The 11,454-nt window shown below is 33.0% G+C and overlaps 2 protein-coding genes across 3 annotated transcripts; both read right to left on the bottom strand.

Annotated features, from left to right (window-relative positions):
• Window positions 1-285: 285 nt before the first annotated feature.
• Window positions 286-4,506, bottom strand: LOC136805128 (ELAV-like protein 1-B). 2 transcript variants are annotated; one of them, XR_010846343.1, is made up of 2 exons: window positions 2,976-4,506; window positions 286-1,722 (listed from the first exon to the last, which is right to left on the bottom strand). XR_010846343.1 is itself a non-coding variant. In XM_067061685.1 (1 exon), the coding sequence occupies exon 1, from the start codon at window positions 4,373-4,375 to the stop codon at window positions 3,077-3,079; it is 1,299 nt and encodes a 432-aa protein (XP_066917786.1). In that variant the 5' UTR covers window positions 4,376-4,506; the 3' UTR covers window positions 2,845-3,076. The 2 variants fall into 2 exon arrangements, 1 of the variants encoding a protein (XP_066917786.1); XM_067061685.1 differs by lacking the exon at window positions 286-1,722 and having other exon boundaries at window positions 2,845-4,506.
• Window positions 930-1,703, bottom strand: LOC136805149 (uncharacterized). The gene has a single exon (XM_067061711.1). It carries the CDS (start codon window positions 1,701-1,703, stop codon window positions 930-932), a length of 774 nt encoding a protein of 257 aa, XP_066917812.1.
• Window positions 4,507-11,454: the final 6,948 nt, after the last annotated feature.

Here is an 11,454-nt window from a genome sequence, read left to right as displayed (position 1 = left end):
TGCACTATTTTAATCAAGCAAGGTTCTTGAATTAAGTGACGTCAAAAAGTGCTTTCAGGAGCAAGCTAAAGTTTAAAAGATGACGCATTTTTAAGGCCCGGAGTTTAAAAATACCCACATTATTCAGTGGACATCGAGCTTTCGCTTTTTTATATATTCTCATCTTAGAAAAAATTTGGATTAGAGCCGCAAAAAAAGGGTTCCCAAAAAAATGTCAAATTAGAAAACGATGAATGAGCAAACTACAAAACGGCTGAAATTTTTTCACATTTCATTGAATTCGTTATGAATTTTAAGTGAAAAATGTTATGTTTTTAAATGTTCTATGTAAGATAAATAAGTAAAAATAATCTATAAAAATATGTAAAAAATAAATTAGCATTTAGAATTCGATATTCATTAAAAATGTTGACTTGAAAAGCAGAACTAATTTTGTTGAATAACAAAAACAATTAAAGAATGTCAAAATGTTTAATATCCAAGACTAAGAAGAAGCCGATACCAAAAATTAGAATTGATCAGACTGCAGTTTAGACTGGAGTCGTCTATAATGCGTGTAATACAGTGTAGTATAGGTGTTATATGATAATACGATTATTGTTACAGGATTTAGTTCGTATAAACTAAAATTGTTTTACCTCCATTACCTTTTGCTTTATTTCTACTATGTCTGAATTAGTCGTCTAGCTCGCTAGACTAACTGCGGGTAACAAATACTAACAGCAGTATCATAGAACGATATTGAGATGTTTTTCAAACTATAAGTATATAACATGGATCACAGTACCCTGAGAAACTCAATGATCTTTCTTTTTTTTCAGGAAATATATTTTAAAAATGATTTCATAGTACACTAAATGTAATAGAAGATTTCAATGTGGGAGTATTATTCAAACAATTTTCAATTAAGAGGTAAATTGAAGGTCCCTTTAATCAAAAGAAACAAGCTTATTAATAATCCATTTCCAAAGTTGAAATTGCCCATCATCCTTAGCAACCATATCATTCCATTGCAATTCTGTGTAGTTATCTTTATCAAGGAATTTATAACTCATCTCGGGATGAACAAAAGACAGCAAGACCTTCCCAAGGCCCTTTGACCCATACACAATAGCAGCTTTGTTTTTCAAGTCTTTGTAAGAAGATATAATTTCGTAGTTAGGATCAGTGTCTTCAATATTAGCCTGGAATGCCCCTCCACCGTTAAAATACGCAAAACAAGAGGCTAAGTTGTTAGATTTTGAATGGAACTCTAAAGGAGCCATGATTGAACCTTTAGTAGAATTGTACTTAAATCCAGGGTAAACAGGACCGACTCCGGCTGCCGAAAAAAGAGCCATTTCACGCGGACCGACTACTTCTAGCGGGCCATTCTTGTCAAAAATACATTCTTGGCATGAAAAATAAGCACCAGCGCATATCCCAAGATAAGATCCTCCTGTATGGATGTAATCTTTGATGTTTCGAATAATATCAGTCTTTATGTGATCGACATATGGTAAATCTCGACCTCCAGGAAGAATGAATAATTCAGTATCGCCTCGTTTCAAAGCTGGTGATATGGAGCTAGCTTCCTCGATGAGGTCGACATGGAATTTATGATGAGGGTTGATTGTATCGAGGACATGAGCCAACGAACGGTGAAGTATGTTCGTCTTTTCGGTACCTGGTCCAGTATAGATTAATATTCGCTTCAAATGCATTTTCTTGTTGTAAATTGCACTAAAATGAAAATGAAATAAAAATGAATAAATCAAACGTTCAAAGTCAATATCATAGCAAAACGCAAAACATATCATACCAACTCTTTTAGTAACTTGTCTGGATAGTATCCTTATCAAAAAACAACCCTTTATAATACACTCATAAAGCATACAATAATTATAGCTTCATCAAAAAATTAATTGAGTATAATTAGAAGACGAAAATTTAAAAAGGAAAATTCAAATTAAAGATAAAGTGATCTTGGTGCGACACTACTACATTGTAGGGATGGATAAGAAAATCAAATTAATTTTGATACAAGTGCACTAAAATATAAAATCCCAACAATTTAAGATAATGAAGATAATATACCAGTAGAAGCAAACTATTAGAGGGGCACAAGTCATAAATAAATCAGTGATAGCTTTAAAAATATTTCATACACTGTAATGTGGAAGATAAAAAATGAAAGAATGAGGTTGCTTCTTCGAATATCAAAAATAATATGAATTAAAAAACAAAATGGAATAAAGTCAGTAAAATCAAAATTTTCTTTTTCAGAAATAAACAAAATTTGTAATAAGGAAAAAATAATACACACGCGCCAATACTACAAGAAGCTAATAATAACTAACAATAGCATGAAATAAAATGGACCAAATAATAATTAGTAACTAAAAGTAAGGAAAAATGTAATTAACATCATAAATTGATAATCCACAAAGAGGAAGATGCTGAAAAGTTTTTTTTTGTTTACTACATGAATTCGTTTGGCCAAACCTATCGAACAGAAACAAAACAATGCAGCAAATTACATTAATCTCTTATCGAATCTGCGCTTATGAGGAGCAAAAACATATCTTTAACATGGAAGTGCAATTAATTAATATCAATAATACATAGAAAAACGAAGTAATCAATTTAAGCAAATTTTCATTTTTCATCATCATTTTTAGTCGATTGCCTGAAAAATATATAACGAATCAAGAGAATAATAAAAGTTAACTTAGAACCAGTTACAATGCCTACAATACCTAAATGTAACAATAAGTAAAAATTATCTACTATCTAAAAAATAATAACTCAAGAAAATTATATCATAATGTTAATATGAAGAAAGTAAATAAATGAATTATCTCGTGTGTTCAAACTTTTAAAGCATAACTTTATAAAAGCAAAACCTTGCTTCGTAACGATTTGTAAAAATCAAAGTATAAGTTTAGTAACAGTTACACCTTACTCCAAAAGTCCCTCAATGTATAGTATCATACCTTCTTTACCCTGAAACCATCATGAATGAAATCTCAAAAAAACATGGTCTCGTATTTTGTGTGTTTCTTATTGTAATGAAACAACCATTAGTGTCACACTTTTAATTTGGATATTTCATGTGGTGGAAATTGGAGAACAACGGGGATGAATCGTGATGTGGAAGACCTGCTGCTGCTAAATGATGATGTTGTTGTTGATGGTGGTGGTGGTGATGGTGGTGAGGAATGTGGGGCCTGGCTTGGAATTGTGGTTGCTGTTGTTGTAGACTTGGTTGTAGACCAGCTGATGATAAAATAGCTTGTTGTTGGTGTTGCTGTTGGACTGTTGCAAGACCCATAGTTGCTGCATTCTTGAAAGAAACTTGCAAAACTTTGCCTTCTAATACTTGGTTGTTTAAGGAGTTGATGGCGGCAAGGGCGTCTTCGTATTTACGAAAATTGATAAAGCCATACCCTTTGCTTGGCTTGTCTTCTTTCTTTAAATCACGGATCAGTTTAACATTCAAGATGGCACCAAAAGGTGCGAACAGCTCATACAAGTGTAGCTCATTATGATGTACTTGTAAACCGTATATATAAATAGTGAAAGCTTGTGAAGCAGAAGCAGGTGTCAGAGACGCTGTTGTGGCATTGGGGATGACTTGTTGTGTTGTTTTGAGTTGAATGAGCGCAGGGCTAGCAATTGGACTTAAGGTTTGTTGCTCCAATGATGAGATAGCAGACAACACTTGACCTGTATGTGTGATAGCTTGGTTTGATGGTGCTAAAGGGTTAAAACGTAGGCTACCTCTCAAGGCACTGACACCTGGGATACCAGCCATTGCATTGATTTGCGAAGTTGATGCCAATAGAGAATTTTGTTGTTTAGATACTGGTGGGATAGCTAATTTTACTGTTAATGGTGTTTTGCATTTGTCTAGTACCTTGCCACCCATACACTCTATGGCATTCTGTGCTTCTGATTTCAAAGAGTAGCGAACAAAACCAACACCTTTAGAAGTTTTGTCAGAGTTTTTTAAAAGTTTGTGTGTGATGATTTTACCGAACGGTGTAAAAAGTGCATAGAGATCATTTTCAGAAATGTGATCAGGTAGTCCAGCTACATAAACATTCGAGTTTTTAATATCAGGTGAAGACTGACGTGCATAGCTGACTTTCAAGGTTTTACCTTCCATTTTGGTCCCATCTAGAGTATTGATTGCTTCAAGAGCTAGATTCTCTGAGGGATATTCAATGAAAGCATAACCCAAACTTTGACCAGACTCAAAATTTCTAATCAATTTACAATTTGATACAGGGCCGATACGACTGAATAAACGTTGCACTTCATCTTGAGTCAGATTTGATGGTAAATAGTTGACTATTAAGTTTCGTTTCTCGTCAAAAGTTTTCACATCCATGGAGGGCCCTTTGGTTTGGCTGTAGGGTGCAAATCTTGCAGAACTCTTCACTGCGACAGGTGCCAGATTTGTTGTTTGTTTGGACAATTTTTATTAAAATAAACTATGAATGAAAATAAAATAAAATTGTACACATTAGAATACTTAACACCCAAAATCTAAATCTGTCACCTCTGCAATTATTATATCCTTGACAAAGAAGTTTTTTTAATGCAACTGGCCAACCCCCAAATAATCAATTATGAGTTAACCAACACAATTCACCTAAACGAGCCAAACGTAACCTGATAACAGATGGTCATAATTTTCTTAAGCACACGGTGAACCTCTGAAAACCCTTGAAAATTAACAATCTGAGAAAAATAGTCAATTTAAAACAAAAATCTTGTAACGTTACACAATTTCAAAAGTCGAACTTTTTTCTGATACAGCACCCTATGTAATACAATCACACAACTTTGTTGTCATTCACAGTCCTTTTAAAAAGGAGCGCAGTTCTTACAAATTAAAGATTATTTGTCAGATTGTTTGTTTTCACACATCCCTTTACGTTTAGCAGTCGGTACCACTACCGAAATGAAAAAGACAACTATTGCCTTAACAAAAATGGGTATGTCACCCCATAAAATTTTAGCTTTTCTACATAAGTTAAACTACTCAAAATCTTTAGCTGAACGGTTTGGAAGTGACTATTGAAGCATTAGCTTTTCATAGCTTTTCATAAATTTGAGAACACAGTCAAAAATAAAAGGGGGTTTTGTGAAATTTCTACCTAATTTTGAGGTTACCATATCAAAACTTTGAAGAACCCAAGTATAGAAATTTCTCGTGGATTTAGAAGAAACGCGAATTTAAGAGGTTACTTCAATCCTGAGTAATACTTAGAAATATGATGTGGTTAAATTGAGGTTCCTCATTCTAAAGCTTATAAATCAATACTTACTGAAGCAAAATTGCTCAAAATTTAAATATGCCTCAAGTAGGCCTCATTCTAAGCAAAAACTAATTTGGATTTCTTATAAGCTGTATTTTTGGGGCTAAATTGAGGTTACCAATTCACAATTTTCATAAACCCATTTTATCATCTAATTGTCTTCAAAAAAAGTGGATATTTCGTTGGCAATTGGTTTGATAAAGGTAATAGAAGCTAAATTCATCAAGAAAATTGTTGTATATTTAAGGTTACTCCTATAGAAAAGCACCATTTTCACTGTAATCCTGTGTTAAGTTAAAGCGAATAAGGCTATTAATCAAAGATCAATATTTATTTGTTTTGCATAAACTAAATCACATCTCAAGATGGATTATTAGAAGTAGAAGAAATCGGAATCTTTAAAATTCAAATTTTGATGGGTTTTTGAGGTTACTACAATCCACCGAAAAGTAACCTCAAAAATCACACCAAATCTTCAATATTTTTCGCACCTTTTTTGACCAAGTGTTGCCATGTCAGTATAGAGTATGCTCTCAAGTTTTTAGAGGTTAAAGTAGTTTTTACTAAAAGATGTGGTGTTTCAAAGGTTACCCTATGAAAATGATGGTAACCTCAAAAATACCCCATAAAATCTTCCGAAAGATTTATGACAATACTGTGTTAAGACATCAACCCTGGGTGTAAAATTTCAAAGCCTAACTGGGCCAACTTTTCAAACTTTTCGATTATGTGTCTTTCTTTCTAAATCTTTTCTTTTCTAGATTGTGATTGCAACACTTTCTAACCTTTCGTTAGATGACGGGTGACTCTAGAGTAGCAGGGCAAGCTTACTCATGGCCACACCTGATGCCAGACTTTGGTCTTCATCTATCCTCTTTCCATTTATTACTCAACTTTCTTTAAATTCACTTACCGGTTTTCTCTCCGCTAAATTTGTAGATTTATATTGATTGTTTGTCTATTGTAAGATTGTTTATTTGTGCGTTGTTACTTTTTGGTTTTTTGTTTTTATTTTGTTATTGTTGTTGGTTTTAAGGTTTGTCGCTGTTTTGTTTTGTTGGTTTTCAACTTTTGTCCTTGTTGCGTTAAGTTGGTGAAAATGATTTCTCGCTCAGTTTGAATGTTTTTGATTTTTAGTTTGACACGCGTTTTCTGAATTTTAATTAGCTTTTTCAGATAAAAATGATTATTTATGATTTTATTCTAAATTTACCAAAAAGAGCAATTTTTTGACTTTCCAAAAATGTCACACAATTTTTGACTGTGATCTTGACAAAAAATTAGTTTGAGAAAATTTTCAGATATTTTTCAAAATTTACAGCTTCTGCACTTCAAGTACCTAAAATTGCACCCCTCTTTAGCCAGTAAATGACCGGTAAAACTTTAACAAAAGGCCACAAGTCCAGTCAATTTAGCGACAATTTTGATGCATCCATTCCCAGACTGGCCTCAATCGACCGTTCGCATCCTTTTATGACAATTTGTTTGGTGTAAGCAGGTGTAACCGTTGCTACCTTTATAATGGGATTAATTTTCGCGGTTGACCTCATCCGCAAAATTTTAATATTTTGCAGGACTTACTTTAGCTGATGACTCTATTGTGAGATAATATTTTCATAATTTTTTGCTATTTTTTGCCATCTTCCTGCCAAACTATGCATGTTGCTTGGTTGCGAAATTTGCATTATTAGTGCTTCTTTGAAAAAAGAATTTGCGGATAAGACCTTCTAATTTGCACTGTGACTAATTTTGGCAGATGACACCCAAATCTGAGAAATCTGTCAAAAATATCCCCACAAAAATTAATCCTATTAATGTGAAAAATCTAACGAGCGGCCAAGACTGGTCAAACGAGTGGCCAGGACCGGTCAAACAAGCGGCCAAGAGTAAGACAGATTAGAATCAGATGCTCCAGAAGGTCTGAAGGCCAATCTAAAACAAAAGTTTGACAGCTACTAGACTGCTTGTAATACTGTACCAAGACAGGTCTGATTTTCAGGTACTTTAAATTTCTTGGGGAGTCACATCTTCTTTTTCCAGTACAAGAAAAAAAATACACGAGGAATTATAAGAATTTCTGTCCAACTAGATTCACTAAACTGAAGGTTTTGTCGTTATGAATCAGGGGATTTGATTTGATTTGTAATATGACATTCCCGAATACCCATGCAATTCCCCGGATAATAATCTCCTGTCAGCCAAAGCATACTGTATAGTAATGTGGACCAATAAAGTAGATACATTTCCTTCAAGAAAACTTAATACAAAAAAAAAATAGTTTCCAGATTGTAATCAAAATGTTTCAAATCTCATGAAAAATCAAAAATAGAAATCAATCATCTAAAGGAATTTCCTTACAAGAATAACGTTTCGGACTTCGACCAATGATCTCCTTCTGAAATCCACCTGCAACAAGTAAGTGCTTCATATTCAAGAATTGTAGCAAAAACGTTTTGAACTTTGACCGAATTATATCCAAAACGTTTCGACAAGTAATGAATAACCAAATCATAAAATAACCAAAAATTTAAAATATTAGGCACTTTACCAGACTTTACTTTACTAGCTGATTGAAAGCATTCAATAACATTACCCATGGAGGTAATAAAAATATAGATGGAGATACCACTCCTACTATTGTATTGTATTGTATCGTTGATAGCAAACTGTTGCTTTGTTGCTTTGGGAAAAAGTCATTAATTTTGCTTTTGCTCATGGAAATACTTGAGTCGAAGAGAATTTGAATAAAATCACGCTACATTTTTAATTTGTTCATTGTGTGGTGACAGTTTTGTTTATAAAACATAAGAAAACCTTGCAAGAATAAGCACAGAACATCGAATTTGAAATGTTCGCTGCTCAGGGAATCCTCGGCAAATTTTGTCAATTTTTACATATTTACTAATGCCAATTTTTCAACTATATTCTATCAAAATTTTGAGACAGCTTCTATTTTACTTTAGATCTAAAGATTCTTATAGCAAAGAACCTTCCACAAACAACAAAGAATTCGCAAAATTTGAAGAAGTTTACCTCTAGAAAGTTTCCCGATAAAATAAAAACTTCTTTTAAAACTATAAAGAAGTTATTACTCGAAAAAAAATTTTATTTTACCTAAAAATACGAGGTTTGATGGTTTTATTATTAGTGCTTTCTGATTGAGTAATCACCGGCCAACTTGAAATTCCTTATTTGCAGCACTGTAGTATAGTAAGATATCCAAGCTTTTTGGTATCCGAGCTTTAATAATAAATTTTTAAAGATAAAATTTTACCTCAAACATTATACAAAGTTCTGAAAATACAGCTTAATCTACCTAGAGAACCCATGTTTCAAAAACTTAGGGCAGCAAAACAGAATTTTTTATAAAAAGCAGTCTTAAAAGATATATAAACCCTTTATTAAAACTTCCAAAAATGATACCAATAAATTTCATAAGCAAGTCTGCATGCATCACTAATGACCATATTTTCTTTAAAAATGAACTTGAATGAATTGTCTCAGTTTTTCTTTTTCATGTTTTCATGTGATTGGAAACCCCTATCAGCTATACTTTAAAGTGAAAAATTACCCTATTTTTGTTTCAAAACTTCTCTGTGCCATGTGAATCAAACCTAACGAAGTGAGTGCATACAAGCAAACTACATTTTGAATTAAGAATGCAAAATTCCTTTAGGAGGACCAGGTGGTAAACCAAAACATGAAATATAAAAAACTAGACTGAAATAGCTCGCCGCCTAGATATCCAGGCTACAATGTAAAACGTACATTGTAAACAAAAAACCCAAGTTTGATATTTTGGCCCCAAAAGATAGATAACTTAGGCATCACAGAACTAAATGCAATAGGAACAGGATAAAACGTTTTAGATGTATATACTAATTAGAATATGGTATATGCTCCCTTAGCTTTTTCAATTTTCATTTTGCGCTTTTTCTCATTACAAGTTTTGTTGACATTGCCTAGCCCCATGCAACCCGTAGGGTAGATCGCCAACTCCCATTTTTAGCATGATGTCAAAAAATTGTGTAGTATTTTTTTGTGAAAATTTAATCTATTGTAAAACATTTTGCGCAATTTTTAACCTCCTAGGTAAAAAATCCAGCATTCCCCAAGGGGGTCTTTAATTTCTCTGGTTTTCCCAGAGTATTTCCAGAATACTTTCAACACCAAAAGATTTCAGGACCCTATTTGAAACCACTTTTGAGATTTTAGCCTGAGAAAATTAGAGTTTAGCTCTAAATATTGCGTTTTAGTGGGAAATGCAATTCCATAATGGCAGACTTTGGCAAATTTCTAACCCAAACCATTTTGATTCTCCCAGAGTATTTTCAGAATACTTTCAACACCAAAAAATTTCAGGACACCATTTGAAACCATTTTTGAGATTTTAGCCTGGAAAATTAGACTTTAACTCTAAATATCGCATTTTAGTGGGAAATGCAATACCATAATGGCAGACTTTATGGGAAATTTTTCACCCAAACCATTTTGATTTTCCCAGAGTATTTTCAGAATACTTCGAAGATCCAAAGATTTCAGGACACTATTTGAAATCATTTTTGAGATTGTAGCCCAAGAAAACCAAGTTTTAGCTTCCTGGCCTTTTATAGTCTTAAAATGGGCAAAAAATGCCATTTTAACTAACTTTTCGCTTTAGTGCGAATCAAAGACCCCCTGGGGAATGCTGGATTTTTGACCTAGGAGGTTAAAATTTGCGCAAAATGTTTTACAATAGATTAAATTTTCACAAAAAAATCCTACACTTTGAATTTTTTGACTTTGCCATTTGACGATCTACCCTAACAAGCTTCCAAAACTTTCCCAGGCTAACCGAGAGGGTAGCCATAGTGTCAGGCAGTGTCAGGCTTAATTTATAACCTCTGGTATACAAGTTTTACTGCACTTTCAGTAAAAATTCCAAGCACTTTTTTGTGGCCGTTATACGGCTAAAATATTCAATTTTGAATTGAGTTTCAGATTCCAATATTTGGAAAAAATTTATTGTGTCAAAATATTTAAAAAAGATGAAGATAGTGAGCAAAATCAGAATGTATTCTCTCTATGATGACTGTAAATAAATTCAATTTAATACATTCCTTTTTATTTTCGCAAATACAATGCTTATTACTTGAAAATAAACCCTTCATAAGGGGCCTAGAGTGGGTTGTGAAAAAATTCTAGCGCGTGCAGCGCGTATCAACCACCCACAATGGTTACTCCGAAGGCCAAAACTCAATTTCTAAGTCAAAAAACAGCCAGTGACCAAAGTGCTTGGAATTTTGCCTGACTTTATACATATGCTTGAATTTGAAGTTTTACAGTAGTGGTCTTCTTTTGAGATTGAGATTGATTGCCCTTTTTTCATGTAGAGGAATACTGAGGAATATTCAATGTTTTCATACGACAGAAAGGCGTATCTCAAAGGCATAACATAATTGCAAGACTTCCAATTTTCCAGGACACTTATTTTAAGATTGAACCTTTAGTCATGTGGACGACGCCATGCTCCTTTGGACAAACGCGATGGTCTTTTCCAGACAGTACTTAATACAGGGTTGCCACTATTTTGTTTTGATCAAAATTTAGGAGGAATTAGTAGATTTTAGGTGATTTTCAACTATTTTTTTAGGAGAAACTGAAAATTACGGGGAAAAAATTTAGGAGTTTTGAGGAGATATTTTCACACTTTTTAAAAGAATTTTAGGATTTTTGAGGAGAAAATTCTACAAAATTTTCATAACTTCCAATGTTTTTAAAGACCTTTAAGCATAGAGAGTGAAATGCTTTTGTGAAATTTCAATTTCCTAAGGAGATTTGAGGAGATTTTAGGAGACTTTTCAAAATTTAGGAGGATTTAGGATTTTTTAGGAGGCGTGGCAACCCTGTATTATCAATAAATTTGATTATGGAAGTAATCTTTAAAATGATGGAAGTAAAAAAACGACCACTTATCGATTAACAATCGAATTTCGAGTATCAACATTTAAAAAAAATTGTGAGTATATATTCGATCATTTTCTTAACAACCCTTTGAAGACTTGATAACCGTTCAATACTTTGATTGTTATTGATTACTTTCAATAACTTCAATAACCAATTGATTACTTCGATAACCAATTACTATATCATATATCTTTAAAGA

Source organism: Clytia hemisphaerica, unplaced genomic scaffold (assembly GCF_902728285.1).
Source record: "Clytia hemisphaerica strain Z4C2 unplaced genomic scaffold, Clytia hemisphaerica genome assembly, whole genome shotgun sequence".
NCBI classification, from domain to species: domain Eukaryota; kingdom Metazoa; phylum Cnidaria; class Hydrozoa; order Leptothecata; family Clytiidae; genus Clytia; species Clytia hemisphaerica.
The sequence above is the reverse complement of the archived record's forward strand: the minus strand, read 5'-3'. Positions and strand labels throughout refer to the sequence as shown.

Bases quoted from the DNA above. Each gene is read 5' to 3' on its own strand.
- LOC136805149 (XM_067061711.1), bottom strand. From the start codon at position 1,703: ATGCATTTGAAGCGAATATTAATCTATACTGGACCAGGTACCGAAAAG.
- LOC136805128 (XM_067061685.1), bottom strand. From the start codon at position 4,375: ATGGATGTGAAAACTTTTGACGAGAAACGAAACTTAATAGTCAACTAT.